We start from the raw sequence: 17412 nt of genomic DNA, 5'->3' as shown, positions 1-17412 counted from the left end.
CAGGGGCCTGGGCACGGACTACCTGTAGGTGGGCTGCAGGAAGATCGGCCTTTTGTACACCTCCTCGGTCACGTGCACATCGTCCTCGCCTCGGATGGCCAGCGCGTGGGGCTCCCCCCGCAGGTCGGCCGTGTTATGGTACACGTGGTATGTGTTTCCACTCAGCTGGGCAAAATCGTGGATCTAGATGGAGGTGTGGGGCCAACGGGCCATGACATACCTGCCTGGGTGCCTCCTGTCCCCTCCCTGACCGTCCCGATCTCCGCAGTGACACGGGGACACAGGCAGGCTTCGTTCCCTTCCGGAAAGCCCCACAGCCCTGGACAACCTAAAGGGGTCAGCTGACCACCGGTCGGAGGGCAGCAGGAATTAGCCAAGCACCTGTCTGCAGAACAGGGATAACCGGAGGATGGAGGACAGAGCAAAGGGCACCTGAGGTCTAGAGGGGCCTCACTCCTGCCTGCTGGACTCTGGGGCACCGTGACCCCACGCCCCCGTGCTGTGTCTGCAGGCTCAGTCACCCTGACAAGCCTCTGTGTTGTGGCTGAGGAGGAGGACACAATGAAGGGTAATGCTGAGCATGTGAAACACGTGAAATCTGCCCTTCACACGGCAAACAGCACAGGGACCCCCGCTGCGAGTGTCCACGACAGGAAACATCCCTCTGCAGGTTCCTGGGGTGGGGGGGTCGAGGTTTAGGCTGGAGGGCAGACTCAGACACTGGGACGGACAGATGGGGACACACACACACACACACACACACACACACATTCTCTGCAGGTTCCCGGGGTGGAGAGTCAAGGTTTAGGCTGGAGGGCAGACTCAGGACACTGGGTCTGTCTGTCTCTCTCTCTCTCTCTCTCTGCAGGTTCCCAGGAAGGGGAGTTGAGGTTTAGGCCGAAGGCTGGAGGAGAATTCGGGGCACTGGAACACACACACACACACACACACACACAGGGGCAACAGAGGTTAAAAAAAAAACAGACATTTTTGTCAGGGCTGTGCATTTAATTTTTTTTACAAGACAACCTTATCCCTTCAAAGTACTGACACTTAATCCATTTGTCAAGTCTGCGATTCCATTCTTAGAAACACTTCTCAAACTCATCTGTTTGGATGGCTGACAACACCTCCCTCATGTTTTCCTTCACCTCTTCTACATCATCAAATCGCTGTCCTTTCATGTCCCTCTTCATTCACGGAAACAAAAAGAAGTTAGGATGCACGGAGCAAGGTCAGGTGAGTAAGGTGTGTGGGACAAGAGAGACATGCTATTTTGTGCCTCCAAACTGGGGCACTGAGATGGCTGCGTGAGCAGGTGCATAGCCCTGGTGGCAAAAGCAGCCCCCTGTCTGCCACAAATCAGGCCTTTTAAAACGAAAATCAGGCCTTTTTTTTTTTCAGAGCCTCTAAATGGAAAGCTAGATGAACAGCCTGGCCTGGTAGAACCAACTCCAAACGGCTGTCCTGTATCCTTAAAGCAAATCTCCCAAGATCCCTCTTGGGATCCTGAGTGACCATTGCCATTACCGTCTGGGCTGATTTCTCTGCCCAGAATACAACTGGCCCAGCAGATCCACTCAGAAACCACTGTGCTGACTGGACCTTGCTCTCTGCGTCCCCTGGCAAACCCAAGTCCAACCCCCAGGGGCAAATGAGTCCATAAGCCTGCCTTGGTTCACTTGCGTTTCACTTTGAAGTGAGCTGACCACCAGGAGTGCTGCCACGGAGCCAGAACCTAGCTGAGGTCAAGACGGGTGCTGAAAACCCAAACAGCCAAACCACACAGCTCCCCCTCCATCGCACCCCTGCGTGCGCTTCTCGAGTGTCCCTCCACCACTCCCTGGGCTGCGGCCAGTCCCCTCCTCCACCGAGGCCGGCCGTCTGCCCTGTCTTGGCTCACGGCTGAGGTCTGCTGGGCCTTCCTTAAAACGCTCCCCTCTACATACTGCTCCGTGGGGGGCAGCAATCCCACAAACGTGCTGCGAAAACACCAATGACCTGGGGAAATGTCCCCTTGAGTCTTATTTCCAAACTTGACATTAGCGCTGACCTCAATTTTATCTTTCATGGCACAAAGGGAAAAAGCAAAACACTTTATGTGCGTGTGAAGCCCCTGAGTGAGACAGAGAGGGCGGCCACCCACTGATCGCGACACAGACGTCCACACACGCTATTCGGACAGACCCACGTACGTCTGGATGGGCGCGAGCGGCAACACCTCCTGACGTGTATTCCGCACACGTGTGTCTGGGGACACTGCTAGCTGTGCCTTTACATGTGCTGCCAATGCTTCCATGAACATAGCAGCACACACGCGGGGCCAAGCTGTGAAAAGTTCCCAGACATGTATCAAAACAGGGGCCCAGAAAGAACGACTCAGCCAGACCCCCTTCATGAACTTCAGTCTTGGGACTCTGCTGGGTCTAGTGCTCCGCTGGGAAAGGGGCAGAGGCAAAGGGAGCAGGGAACAGGAAGTGCTACCCCTGGCTGTCCAGTGAGCCCACCCTGCAGGTTGGAAAAGTGGGTGCCCAGGGGCTGGCTTGGAAACCAGTCTACCAGTTCCTCGCTGCCCGGCAGGGTTGCCGTGAGCCAGAACTGAGACAATGGCACTGCGTTTGGGTTTGTCTGGTTTTGTTTGTTGTTGGTTTGGTGGGCTGGTGAGGACCACCTGGCTAGCCCCAGGAACATGTCTACAAAGCGGAGTTGGGATCTGAAGTCCAAAGTGAGAGGCAGGGTTCCTGCCCACCTTGCCAGACCCCCCTCACCTCTTTCCGGATGGCCAGCTCCATGTTCTCTGCCCGGAGCCCGGGCCCGAGGGCCTGCAGGTTCGCCTGCAGGTCCCGTTTGTCCCTCGGCGTGTAGGGCATGAAGTCCTCGCTGGTGCGCAGAAACAGCACGGGCTCCTCCCGCACACAGAGGATGAGGCACTCCTGAAGGGGTCCCGGGGACAAGGAAGTCATCAGTGCTCGCCCCCCAAGCCTCTGCAAGGGTGGTCCGCCTTCCTCCAAGGCCCATCGTCCACAGTCTCCGAATCCTCCCCCAGGAGCAGAGCTCCACGCAGCTCCGCCTCCTCTGGGCCCTCTCTCTCCATCACCCACTGCAGGGTCCTACTCCATGCTAGCACGCACGGGTGTGTCCCATAAAGGACGAGCTCCTAGCAGGCTCACTTGCATATACAGTGAACCCTCGCCACTTCGTGCTTCGACGTCCGCGGCTTCATTCTGTCGCGGTTTTTGCGTAACAGCGCATGCTCTGTCATTACTGCCACTGATTGGCTCATACTGTACACGCTTGATGCCATAAATAATATAATAAATAATAAATGATAATTGTAACGTCCAAAATGTTTTACTGTATTTTCCCTTTTTCGTTTAATAAATTGGGTAATACGAGTGTAATGGTGACTAAAGGGTGTTTTTTCATGTCCTCTATGCTCTTAACTACGAAAATATTTGATTTACAAATAAGGAATCCTACTTCGCGGAATTTCATTTATCACGGTAAGGTCTAGAACCGATTAACCGCGATAAACAAGGGTTCACTGTACCCCTAATTCTTAGCGGGAAGCTGTGCGTCCACTGTGAAGAGATGAAAATACCCCTAATTCTTAGCGGGATGCAGTGCGTCCACTGTGAAGAGATGAAAGCCGGCCGCCGCCACGGGGCGACCATTCATTGGTCCAACAGTGCCCAAGCCGTGGGAGGTGAAGGGGCAGACCTGGCTCTCAAAGACCTCGCTGGACAGAGGGGAGCCAGGCACACGCCCACTCCCAGCTGGCTGCACCAAGAGCCTTCTACCCTCACCCCCGCCTCTGGCCTGGGGACACACAAAACCTGCCTCGGCACCCAGCTGGGAAAAGGGGCAGCTGCGAGTGGCACAGGGGCCAACTCGCTGGGTCTGGGCACCGAGCTACCACACAGTTCTGTGGCCTCCGGCCCAAGTTAATTATCTTCTCTGGACCCCGGTCTCCTCCTCTGTGACGGGCGGATGACTGCTCCTACCTCACACAGGGAGCATGAGGACAAGGCAGGCTCGACACAGGTGACAATTAAAAACTGTAAGCAGGCTCATCCTGTGGGGTCTCACCCCCCCACACACACACCTGGCTCTTCCGCTCACCCTCCTCCCCGCCCCCAAGGCCAGTGGAGCTGAGGGGGGCGGGGTATGAGCTTCCTGCCCATGGGGACTCCATGTCCACACAATACAGCGCTGCCAACGTCCACCCAGAATTTCCCCGCCAGGCTGACCACCCTGCCGTCCTAGGCTGAACGCTGGCAGGATGGGCAGTGGCCAGCCCAGGAGACAGCTCACGCTTACCCTGTGCCCGTCCTTCCGCAGTGTCTGGAGAACCCGCTGGAAGCCCAAGAGGCTGGGCTGTCCCATGCCAAACACAGGAAGCCCACACCGAACTTGCCGGAAGTTGGGAGCCCCACAGCTGCCCACCGTGCCCAGCACGTCCATCTTCTCAGCAACGTCCTGCACCAGGAAGTATCGGCCCTGGCAGGGAGAAGAGCCACAGCGTCATTTAGATGGCTGCGCTCTGCCTCAGGGCCCATGCCAGGGGGGTGGACACCATCTCATGGAGAAAACAAGACAAAATTGTGACCATCTGCGACCAGTGGAAGGTTGTCAGAGAGCGCCGAGGAAGCAAAGGAAACCCCTGCTAAGGAAATCAGAGGAGGCTTCTTGTAGGAGGCGGGTCTCCCATGGAGGCACCGGCCCCAGGAAAGAGAGCCAAGTGGGCTACTGCAGTGGAAGGAAACCAGAGCCAGCTCGAGGGGGAGCCAACGTCTCTCCCTGGAGGAGGCTCACGTAGAAGGGGTCCGACTGGGAACCAAAACTGGGGCGCCAAGAATGAGCCAGGAAAACTGGCAGCTTTTTCCTCGGGGACCATTAGGAGGATGAGGGTGAAGCTTGGGTGAAGGGCCCTCAAAGAGGAAAGTGCTGGGCAGACAGCTGGGCAAGAGCCAAGGGAACCCAAAGAGTCCACTCCTGGGTAAAAGGCAACCCCAAGACCATCTCGTCCACCCCGCTTCCCCCAGAGGGACCCACACCTACACTGCCTGGCAGGCTGGACAGGGGACCCGTTCTTCCAGGAGAAAACAGAGATGCCCAAGTATGGGCTCATCGCCATGACTACTCACTGAGCCTCACGGTCACTGGCTACCTTTTGTGCACCCACACGGTATCTCAGCCCCAGGTCCTGGGACTCCAGCCTAAAACACGACAGATGAAAAACATCTGCCCTCCTCTGGGGTGAAGTCACTCCAGACTGAACTCACCTCCGTGTTCGAATCAGCAACCACTTCAGACGGAAAGGGCAGCACGTCCCCAAGGACGATGAAGCTCAGCAGGATTGGAAGGGGGAGAGGTGGGAGCAGGAAGCAGGAAGACGCAGGATCAGGAGGGGATGAGGGAACTGGACGAGTCGGAGTGTGTATGGACTGTTGAATGCAGAACTCTGATCTGCTTGTCAACCTTCCCCGAGTTCACGGTAAACAGTGAAAAAACCCAAAACACTGCCCTCACAGGTTTACTCTCTTGGGGACATTTAAGATAAAACAAACAAACACAATCTGCTAACTCTGACAAGCGGACCGAGGCTGGGGGAAGCAGAGGCTGGGGTTCCCGGGGCTACAGGTGGGAGGGAGGCCGGCTCTGTGCTCCCAGGTGTTCTGAAGTGGAAGTGGGGGCACGCCGAGGCCGGGCCGCGGGCAGACGAGAAAGGAGCAAGAAGGAGACCCAGAAACGCAGGGCTGAGAGGAAGTGGGATGAGGAGCCCCGAAGGTGGAGGGGGACCTTTCAGAGGGGTGAGGTGGTGATCCGGAGAGACAGGAGGAAGGGAAGGGGGAAAGCAGGAGGGAGAGCACCGGAGGGGTGCAGGGAACTGGAGGCAGGGCTGGACCTCACCTGCACCAGGTAGTGCTCCGGGGTGGCGTCTGAGAGCCGGCCCAGCGTGTAATGGGCCTTCAGGGGCTCCTCGTGGACCTGGAACTCCTCCTTGCAGTTGTACCTGCACGGGGGCCGGCAGACAGAGGCCCAGTCAGGGAGGTCCCACGGCCAGGTCTCCGTCTATCACAGAGACGGCACCCCACCATGCCTCGGGCCATTTGCAGCAGAGGCTGCCCACTGTTTACCAATACCCAGTCGACTCTCTCCCTCCTGAGGAATCAGAAAAGCCCAAATCATTGCCATCAAGTACATTCCAACTCATGGAGCCCTTGGTGGGGCTGCCTGTCAGGTGCCCTGGAGTCTCTTCTAACTCCCATCACCCCCACGCTCCACAGAACAAAACACTGCCCAGGCCCGCGCCATCCTCACCATCCCCGCCGTATTTGGCCCACGGTGGCAGCCACGGGTCGCCCATCTCCCTGGGGTTTTCCTGTTTTCATTGACCCTCTCATCTACCAAGCATGATGGCTTTTCGCAGGGGTGGTCTCTCTGATAACATGCCCAGAGTACATAAGACACATGCTCAAAACATTCTTGCTTCTACGCAGCATTTCTGACTGTGCTTCTTCGAAAAAACCATTTTTGTTTGGTTTGGGTTTTTTGGCAGTCTGTGGTGATTTCAATACTCTTTGCCAACTCTTTGCCAATTCAAATAAATGCATCATTTCTTTGCCAGTCTTCTTTGTTCCTTATCCAGTTTTCACATGCATCTAAGGCAACTGAAAACACCTTGGCTTGAGTCAGGCATACTGTGTCAGTCTGGGTGGACTAGAGAAACAAATTCATAGAGACTCATATGTGAATAAGAAAGAGGTTATATACAAGAGCAATTGAATATTGAGAAAACAGCCCAGTCCAGATCAAGTCCTTAAGTCCAACATTAGCCCATATGTCCCATACCAATCTATAAATTCCTCCTCAGACTCACATAACATATGCAATGATGCCGAATGCAGGAATATCACAGGCCACTGGGTGGAAAGTGTTGTGGATCCAGTGGCGGTAGAAGCATCTCAGCATGGGGGTTGGTCTCCATGTGGCTCCTCCATCTCCCAGGGCTCTGACTACATCAGCACAGCTCCATCAGGTTCATTGTCAGTAATGTCTCGCAGGGAGGGAGGGAGGGAGTGAATCTGGCCTCCAGTGAGCTATTTATGCAGGGGTGCCTCCAAACGAGGTCATCAAGCTGCGACCCGATGGACAGGCTGGACTTCTTCCCTTCACAGGTTGACAAAAGATTGTGTAACTGCCACACATACCTTCATCCTCAAAGTGAACCTCTTTGTGCTCTAATACTTTAAAGAGGTCTTTGTAGCAGATGTGCCCAGGGCAATAAATCATTTGATCTCCTGACCGCTGCTTCCATGAGCATTGATTGTAGGTCTCAGTAAAATGAAATCCTTGACGTCAATCTTTTATCACGATGTTCTTTACCGGTTTAGTTATGAGGATCTTTGCTTCCTTAACACTGAACTGTTCTCCATACTGAAAGCTGGTCTTTGATCGCCGTCAGGAAATGCTTCAAGTCCTCTTGGCTTCCAGAAAGCAAAGCGGTGTCATCTGCCTCTCGCCAATTGTTAATGCGACGCCACACTCTCCTTCAGTGTCCTCCTTTGGGGGTCTTTTCAGCACACAGACCGAATGAACATGGTGAAATGATACAACTCTGATAAGCATCTCCCCTTTGTGTTGGAAGGACGGGTTCTTGATCTGTGTACAGGTTTCCCACGGGTACAATGAAGTGCTTTGGAATTCCCATTTGTCCCAATGTGACGCTGTGTGCTGTGCCCCACACAGCACAATGCCTTTGCTTAGTCAAACTCAAATGAGCATCACCCTGGCATGTTCTGCGTTCAGCCAAGATCCATCTAACACCAGAAATGATGTGTCTTGGGCCACATCCTCTTCTGCATCTGGCTTGAATCTCCGGCAGCTTCTTGTCAATGTACTACCACAATTATTACTTAAAATTAGATTCAGCAAAAGTTTATTTGCATCTATTAATGATACTGCTCTATAGTTGAGCATTCTGTTGGGTCACCTTTCTTTGGAACGGGCACAAATATGTACCTCGTCTAGTCAGCTGGCCAGGTGGCTGTCTTCCAAATCTCTCAGCACAGATGAGTGATTGCGTCCAGTGCTTGTCAACATTCCCATTGGCCTTCCACGGCCCCTGAAGCCTTGTGTTTGGCTAATGCCTTCAGTGCTCCTGGGTTGGATCCTATGCTGCCTCTTGTAATGGTTGAATGTCGAGGTTCGTATGGGCCAATGTAGCTATCGTTCCAGTTTCTCTGTGAGTGCTTCTAGCATGGTATTGGGGTGTTTTTTTAAACATTTTCATTTTTTAAACAATGCCTTCAGTGCAGCCTGGGTATCTTCCTTCAATACACCACCAGCTCTTGATCACACGCTATGTCTTGAAATGGTTGTCAACCAATTCTTGCTGGTTCCACGACTCAAGGGGCTTCCAAGGCTGTAATCTACAGAAGCAGACGGCCGCCTCTTCCTCCCGTGGAGAAGCGGGCCTGTTCACACTGCTGGCCTTTCAGTTAGTGGCCAAGCACTTAATCAGAATGCCACTCCTTTCCAGTGGATCCACCACACTGTGAGTGGCTACTAGCCCGCTGGGAACTACAAGTCAGACTCCTTTGCAGTCAGATGCCATCGTATTACTGAAGCTCTGGCCAGGGGGACAGGAGGAGAGAGAGTGCTAGCCACAACTTCTAGACCAGTCCCTAAAGAGGAAAGTGCACACTCCGTATCTCGTATTCATCCCCTCCCTAATTAACATCTGGAAGTCACGATGGGATGCCGAGCAGCTATCTGAGCCCACACACAACATGAAAGCCACATGTTGGTAACAATGGGACAAGCAGCAGCAGCAGGGTCCCTGGTGACCACGGAGCAGCCATAGCAGCCTCTGGCCTGCCTCCTAGATTTTCACGTGAGAAAGACAATCAACCCCAGTCCTGTGTCAGACGCTCTACTGGGGGTTCAGGTCCACCCGGTGGCAGAGCCTCACGATCTAATTCCCCAAAGAGTGCAGCCAGTGGCAGTGCTGTGGGGTACAGCTCTACCGCAACACACATGGTCGTCAGGAGTCAGCGGAGATCTGACGGCAAACGGTTCACTGGAGGGTTACTTGTTACAGCAGCTCAACCTATGAACTCCAAAGCCGCTGCCTTCCGGTCGATGCTGACTCCCGGCGACCGAGTAGAGCTGTCCCTGTGGGTTTCCGAAACGCTAACCTCTCTGCGCCTCGGTCCCTCTCACACCTATCTCCGAGGCTGTCTGAAGCGTTAACTGTGGTCATAGGTGTAAAGAAGGCCTAGCCCAGTGCTGGGGTCCAGTGAGTCTTTATCAATACAACTACGATTCCTAATAGCACCTTTTCCACCGCACAGGGCCATTTCAAAGAAGCCGGCTGAAATAAAACTGGGATTTCAGGAGATGCTAAAGCAGAAGGAGGTTCAAACACTGGATTAAGCCTCAGTGTGCACTCAAGACACAGAAGCTGCAGGGCTCACGGCAACAGTGTCACAGTGTCACGGCAACGGTGTAACAGTGTCACGGCAACAGTGTAACAGTGTCGTGGCAACGGTGTAACAGTGTCACAGCAACAGTGTAACAGTGTCACAGCAACAGTGTAACAGTGTCGTGGCAACAGTGTAACGGTGTCATGGTAACAGTGTAACAGTGTCACGGCAATGGTGTCAGTGTCACGGTAACGGTGTAACAGTGTCACGGCAACAGTGTCACGGTAACGGTGTCACAATGTCACGGCAGCGGTGTCACAGTGTCACAGTAACGGTGTCACAGTGTCACGGCAACAGTGTCACAGTGTCACGGCAACAGTGTCATAGTGTCATGGTAACAGTGTCACGGCAACGGTGTAACAGTGTCATGGCAACAGTGTCACAGTGTCACGGCAACAGTGTCACGGCAACGGTGTAACAGTGTCATGGCAACAGTGTAACAGTGTCACGGCAACAGTGACTGCGACACATGGCTCAGAGCTGATGAGCTGTTTGATCATCTTTACGAAAAGAGGGCCTTTGAGACTGGTTTCTAAGTACATAAACTTCCTCCGAAAATGTTCAGCCAAAACAGATCTCAAAAACGGCCTCCTTCCAGCTCGCTCCTCTGCCGTCACTCACGGCGTGACCTGAGGTAAACCCCCCTCAACCGCCACAAAGCTCGGCGATTGAAGGTGCGCGATGAGGGCACTGCATCAGACCATGGGCCAGCCCGCCTTTTCTATAAAGGACAGCCCAGTCGATGTTTTAGACTCTGTGGGCCATATGGCTGTCAAAATGACTCAGCTCCCCCTGCAAGCACTAGGCCACCAGAGACCATGTGTCGATGACCAGGAGTTCATGTATGTTCCAATGAAACTTCATCTACAAAAAATGCATGTATGAAAAAAAAACACATGTCTGGACACTGAAAGTACCACGGACTGCTAAACGGACAAGCAAATCTGTCTTGGAAGAAGACTGGCCAGAGCGCTGCTTAGAGGCCAGGGTGCCGAGACTCCAGCTTCCAGACTTGGGGCATGTAGTCCGGGGAGCCCAGCTCCTGCCGCAGGACATCATGTTTGGGAAAGGGAAGGGGCAAGAAGCAGCAGCAGACCCTCGGGAAACGGATGAGCGCCGTGGCTGCAGCAACGGGCTCAAGCCCAGGAAGGGTGTCTGAGAATGGTGCAGGGCTGGGCAGGGCGTCGTTCTGTTGTGCGCAAGGTAGCTATGGGCTGGAACCAGCTCGAGGACACCTAACTACAACGATGGAAAAACAGGCTGAGGACCAAGTCAGGCGGCTATCCGCCAACTGCTACACAGATGCGTTCTATGATCCTCTCTGAACTCAGTAGGGGCGCAAATGGTGACCATGCGCAACTGCTAACCCCGAGGTCGCAGGTTGGGGCTCACCTAGAGCAGCGGTTCTCGACCTGTGTTTTGGGGGTCGAACAACCCTTACACAGGGTCGATCAATTCCTAACAGGAGCAAACAGTGATAAAGTAGCAACGAAAATAATTTTAGGGTGGGGGGGGTCACCACAACATGAGGACCTGTATGAAAGGGTCGCGGCATTGGAAAGGTTGAGAACCACTGGTCTACAGTCTCTCCTGCCTGAAACACTACAGCCCAAGGCGGCCTGCACTCCCAGCGGACTCCGGGAGGGATGCAGCGCGTGTTTGTAGGCGGTCAGCGATGGTCTGTCAGCAGCCGCACAAAAACGTGAACCCAACCTCACGGTCATGGGGCGAGTCTGATTTGGAGTCCCTCAGAGCAGAACAGCGCCCAGAGGTCCTGAGACCCCATTCTCTACGGAAACAGACTGCCACGTCGTTCTCCCATGGTGGAGTGAACAGGTCTGATCCCCTGGCTTTGGGGCGTGCAGTCTGGTGCCTTACCCGCAGTGCCGCCGGACCTCCCGTGAGCAGCACCACTCGGTGATGAACTTCTGATGGCATCCCTCATGGTGCTGATAAGGAAACCGTGGCCCAGGGAGGGGAAGACTTACCCACCCCAGGGCGCAAAGCAAGTCAGAGGCAGAGCCAGGCCCACTCCCCGTGTCCCCCAACACTCTCCCGATTCCCAAGCCTGGTTTGCTCGTCTGCCATTGCGATTATTGGGTGCTGTCCAAGCTGATTTCAACTCCCAGCAAGTAGAACTGCCCCTTGGAATTTTCTGGGTTGTAACCTCTGTGGGAGCAAGAGCCAGGTCTTTCTCCCGTGGAGCTGCTGCATGGATTGGGTCCACCTTTTGTCCAACGTCTGAACACTTATTTAACTAATGTGTCCCACTACAGCGACCACATCTCAGCCTCTCGTGTGTACCTCTTCCGTCCCTGACCTCAGTCACTCCTACTGGTTACCACTTTCCTGTCACGGCGGGGTCTCCCTGCCAAGCTTCTATGTGGGGAACACATTCCACTCTGAGCTCAGTGTCCTGCTTCCTGCTGTCCTGGAAGGGCCCAGAGGGGGGGGTGGAGGGGGAGCACTGCCCGCAGATGTGATGTCACTCACAAGGCTCCCGGCTCCCCAGGAGACGGGTACCCAATATCCCTGTTGTCTTCCTGTCCAGCACTGCTCTTCCCAAGCCCTCAGTGTGATTTCCGGGCCCACTCCCTGGCCCACTTCCTCGAGACAGACACCCAGAGTGTCCAGGCCTCTCTGGAAATGTGCTGCCTGAACCAACCCTGAGCCTCCTCCCTGGGGAGGACCCTCCCTGAAGGGCTGTGTGGCAGCTTCAATCCTGAACACTAAGTTTACTGGGACTACGGTTTACAGCGGGAACCCTCAATCCAGTTTTGAGTTTCCACACAGATTTAGACTCCATTGAGTTCTCTCTGACCAGTGACTGCGGGGCAACGTGGAAAGCCCTGCCCTCAGGCAGGGTGTGTTTGACAGTGGGCCCTCTACCACTCGCCCAGCCAATGTGGTACTTTTCCCACCTGACGTAGGATGCCTGTCCCAATCCTGGCCCCATGTCCTCTCCACATTCCCCCTGAGAACTGCCAAGAATTGATCTGCCACCAGCCATGACTCATCAACATGTGATACATCTAAACATACAGATTTTCTTTTCAAATGTTCACCCAGAGAGTCTTTTCACCAAGGGCCTCCTCTAGCCCACTGCTCCTTCTCCACACGCCCTGGCTCTGGGGACAGAGACCCCACCAGCTCTGGTCAGCCCGTTGCTCTGGGCTTAAGCTCTGGGGTCTCTGTTTCTTCATCTGGGAAAGTGAAACCATAGGAGCTGCTGTATGCCGCACTGCCCCAACCTGCCTTCCAGGGGACCAGACCCCAAGGCCTGGCCCGCTCCCCACTCCCCACTCACGTGATCACAACAGGCGCCACCTTGTTGGGGATGATGGACTTGGCCTTGCTGTTGGGCAAGCTCGTGTTCTGGAAGGAGTGGACGCTCAGCGAGTGCCGCCCATCCATCGCGTCCCCACCCTGCAGGCCCTCGAAGGGAGTGCCCGCCGAGACCGTCTGCTGGGCTGTGCTGGCCGTTGTACCCATAGTCTGCGGGCAGCCTCAGCACCCAAGACCTGTGGGGAGAGAGGGCGAGTGGTGAAGGGGGTGGTCAGAGGAAGCCCTTAGAAGATGCCACCACCAGAGGAGGCCTCGCTCACCCTCCCTCACCGACTCTGGACCCCCACCTACCACTGCCGTGCACAGTATGAAAATGGTACATTCATGGCATCCTAAGATGCTCGGTTATGTGCCTTGATGGCAGATTCGCAACACTGCCATTGGGCTGGCTCTGCGTTTAGGGAAACCAATGTGGCAAATATTCCATAAGTGGCGAAGTCTTTGACTTGTGTAATCTCTTCACTGGTGTGACTTTGTAAGTTAATAAATGTGATAAACCACTCGACGGGCTTTCTAGCTATTGACGGTGCGCATCTTACAATGCCCCTCCACTGTCTTGTTTCAGAATGATCAGACGGGGCTAACAAACTGAAATATCAAGTTATTTCACTTAAAAGAGGCGATCAAAATCACTCATTAATGTTCGTTAATCTTCATACATTCAGACATACACGACGGGTTGTCCTGTTCCTGTGTCACCATATTTTGAGCTGAGGCCCATTAAAAATGGATCAAGCTGAGAAATAAGTTCAAGTAAACCCCAAAATGTCCATTTTGTGGAGACCCAAACCCTGAACTTCTCCCTCAAGTTGACGTGGACATTTTCAGTACCGGTCATCACAAGAGCAACAATGCGTTGCTGAATGGCTTTCCAATCAATGGTGATGTTTTCCTTACAATTAGCGTTTCCCGGTCAAAACCAGGTCTCTGGTTTAAACATGACAACATACAAGCTCTGACACTGAACTGTTTTCACGCTCACCAATCCTAACTGGAAGGTGCCCACTGCTAAATCCATCCATAGCAAATCAAAAAGGAAATCATTCAGTACCAAATGATTTGCAAGCAAAATATAGAGAGCTGACCCCTTCCTGTAATTTTTACTAATAGCTTTGTACCCTTGAAATAAATTCTGGGGACAGAACCTGTTTACCTGCCAGAAATTTTATCAAATGGCTCGCTGTGATGTTGACAATCACTTGGCCCGTTTTTTTATCTAGTACTTTAAATCATTAGAAAACATTCCACAAACCAGGATCTGTATTTTCTGTTATTTGTGGGGGTCAACAGATGTGTGGGATCTGACAATTTCAGATTCTAAAGTAGCTTCATTTTCTGCGCCATTATTGATTTCTTCATGACGGCGAGGAACAGCTAGGGACCACATTGTTTTACCTGTACTGCTTGCAGTAACCTTAGGAATAGCACTAGTATAATGATTCAGGCCCTTTAAACGTGCGTGTTCGACGGAAGTCTCTTCTGAATTCTTTTATATCTTAAGAAGGAAGTTAATTTTACGACTGTCTTTGGGGATTCGCAAATCCTTTTCCCTACATTTTCGGGCAGCGTTCCTTGTATGCTCCCCTGAGTTACTGCCATTTTGTCTTATCTCCACATAAAATCATGCCATCTTCTAAATTAAGCTTTACCATAGCAAATACGTTTGAATGACTGAAAGTAAATGTGGGCATTGAGTTAGTTAATTGTGCCCGCCTGGCCGATAATCACATGTGGGGCTAATTGAAAGGCGGAGGGATAAATGGGTGGTGAGCCTCGCCTTTCTTGTTTTTGGGTTTTTTTGTTTTTTGTTGTTTGCCCCGGGTGCAGCTGCCTTAGCAGTTCCCTGCTTCAGCTTGCAAGACTGACTTCCTACAAGACATCCCCAAGGAGAAGCCACATGGACCTATCCCGGTGCAGCCCTGGGTGCTGGAGCAGCTGTGTGGAGACCCCTGCTAGTGCTGAGATGCTTGTTCGTTCACTGACTCAGCTTTCCTCCTGCAGTCGGCATCATTGCCTGTTTTGTGAAGTGGAGGACTTTGTGGACTGGTGTTGGGTTAATGGGTTAATGTTGGACTTGTGGGCTTGGGCAGCATTGGGTTGGGATGTTTTTGTGATGCACATTTTCTTTACATAAAACTCTTATACATGAGTTGCTGTGGATTTGTTTCTCTAAAGTACCTAGACTAATACAGGCATTAATATAAAATTTACGTATGAAAATCTGTAATTAAAATTTTTGTGATTTTAGAATGTCATTTTGTCTTGGGGTGGAGATCATCTAAAGTAACCGCACTAACAGGGCTCTCGCGTGCAGCAGTGTCTCTTGGCGGGCCTAACAAAGCTCCACAAGTGGTTTTCGCCTTAAAATAAGTCTTTAAAACTTGCACATGCACTTTCCGTCCTCTGATGCCACCTCTTCACAGGGCAGTGTGGTTTGCTGGCACCCAACGGGGCGGAGAGCAATTACAAAGAGCAAAAGACAAGCACAGGGCATGCTCAGGCTGAAGATGGGTTTGGCTCATTCCTCGCAGGACTGGATCCCTCCCGTCTCGTGCGTGGGTCCCGGGCCTCTGGCACGTTGGGTGGGTGGTCAGCAGGAGAACACAGAAGGTGAAGGTATCCCCCACCCAGCCCTAAAGAAATGCAACACTGTGACCAAACACAAGGAGCCTAAGATGCGCATTCTGGTTCTCTGTGGAACTGCTCAAAGCACCCCCCACAAGAGGTCCATAAGGGATCTGACAATAGGACCGCCTCTCTACCACCCAAGTTTGCTTCGGTAGTGATAACAAGGTACAGAGATTATCTTTTTTAAAGGCAGTCTGAATGGAAGTGGAAAATAAATACATTTATAAAATCTTTATTAGCTACGCATTTCATTTATTTCCTTGAGGAATTGTTCAATTTTCTTTTGCAGAGATAGGTAGATATTCTGATATAATGCCACTGTTTGCATAAAAAGCCCTTTGTTGCTTTTTTTGAAGTCAAGTTTAGAAGCGTACTCATTGCTGCAAAAAAGAAACATGTTTTGCTCGATAAACATACTGAATTTAGCATCCTCTTCATGTGCCCAATACCTGATCATACAGAGTCATATCACGCACCACGGTACATGAAGTAAAAAAACAAAACACAAAACTCACTTCAAGTGAAACTTTGTGTGTTGATAAATAATAATATTTCCAGTACTGGGGGGTGTTTGCCATGTTAATATGTTATTACTATTATAAATAGTATTTTTTATAGAATTTGTAGCATAATCCTATACATAATTGCTTTACAGTTGAAAAGCAACTTGACTAATTCATTGAACTAATTGACTTGTTTGAGTTCCCTCACTTTTACAGAGGAACCGGGTTCCTTGTGGACATCCCCTGAGACACGTGCATCCACTGAGACAACCTGTGTGGGTGTCGTGGCAAAGAGCCCCGCTGGTTGGCCCGGGTGGAGATGCTGCACCGAGCAGCAGATACGGAGCAGCAGATACGGATGTCCAAGAGGGGGTTATCAAAACGGATCAGAGACCGGCCCCCATGAATATAATGTGCCCCTGCTGAGTACCTGCGGGATTGCACATTGGGTGGGCTTTGAGTTGTAGATTGGGTGAAAGTACCCAGAATTACACAAGGCCCTTCCACTCCCACCTCCTGCTCATTAGAAAGAGACCTGCCCAGAGAAGGAGTTTCAATGACATGGGAGAGGGCCATGGGAAACAGATGTCAGGGGAGGTGCTGACAACCTTGCCCGGGGGTGCCCTTGGGACCCTGTGTGAATTGTATTGCCGACCAGCAGTCTCACGCTGGAGCTGCTAGAAATGTCCTTCAGCGTCCTCCTTCCGGTGCTCGTTTCCTTGTCCTTCGCTGCTTGGGCTCTATACTGGCCGTTGCCCTGCACGATGGGTGCCCCGTCCTGCTGCTGGGATGCCCTAAGCACGTGCTTTCCGTGCTCGGTGGATAATCCGCCCCTGACTGACAGACATGGAGAGCCACCCGGGAAACAGGAGGTGGCGGACACAGGTGGCAGAGCGGACAGGTGACACAGTCTCGTGGGAAGGCACTAAAAGGTCCCAAAGAAAAGTCCGGAGCTTATACGTCAGGATGTTAACTCTGAGGGATGCAATTATTGACCATTTTTATCACTTCCTTTAGGCTCGTTTGTTGAGATGGTTAAGGTTTATTGTGCCAACCTGGCCGATTAATGCACGTGGGATTCATTGAAGGGTGGAGAGATAAATGGCTTGGTGAGCCTCGCCTTTCTAGTTCTCGGGTCTCTTACTCTCTGATGGTTAGACCAGGGGGCAGCTGCCTTAGCCAGTTCCATGCTTCAGCTGGCAAGGCTCACTTCCTGCAAGGAGTGGCTTCTCCTCAGGCATGGACCTACCCTGATGCAGCGCTGGGTGCTGGAGCAGCCGTGTGGGGACCCCTGCCAGCGCTGAGATGCTTACACACTCACTAATTCGGCTTTCCTCCTGCAGTCAGCGTCACTGTGTGTGTTTTGTGAGATGGAGGACTTTGTAGATCAGTGTCGGATGTATGGGCTAATGTTGGACTTATGGGCTAGGACAGCACTGGGTGGG

At 52.5% G+C, this 17412-nt stretch overlaps 1 protein-coding gene across 1 annotated transcript in view; it reads right to left on the bottom strand.

The window, feature by feature from the left end:
• The window catches only part of PALD1 (phosphatase domain containing paladin 1), an 88146-nt gene that overhangs the window by 38209 nt on the left and 32525 nt on the right, over positions 1–17412 (bottom strand). The window contains exons 2-6 of the mRNA XM_045291685.1: positions 12799–13012; positions 5914–6016; positions 4321–4500; positions 2769–2933; positions 23–183 (exon numbers count right to left, since the gene is read on the bottom strand). Of these exons, the coding sequence (XP_045147620.1) occupies positions 23–183; positions 2769–2933; positions 4321–4500; positions 5914–6016; positions 12799–12983 (794 nt within the window). The 5' untranslated portion in view covers positions 12984–13012. The remainder of the gene's footprint in view (positions 1–22; positions 184–2768; positions 2934–4320; positions 4501–5913; positions 6017–12798; positions 13013–17412) is intronic.

The sequence above is a fragment of the Echinops telfairi genome, unplaced genomic scaffold (genome assembly GCF_000313985.2).
Source record: "Echinops telfairi isolate 266 unplaced genomic scaffold, ASM31398v2 ScPeMD7_70;HRSCAF=299, whole genome shotgun sequence".
Taxonomy (NCBI): Eukaryota; Metazoa; Chordata; class Mammalia; order Afrosoricida; family Tenrecidae; genus Echinops; species Echinops telfairi.
Note: the sequence above shows the minus strand (reverse complement) of the source record. Positions and strands in the feature narration are given on the sequence as shown.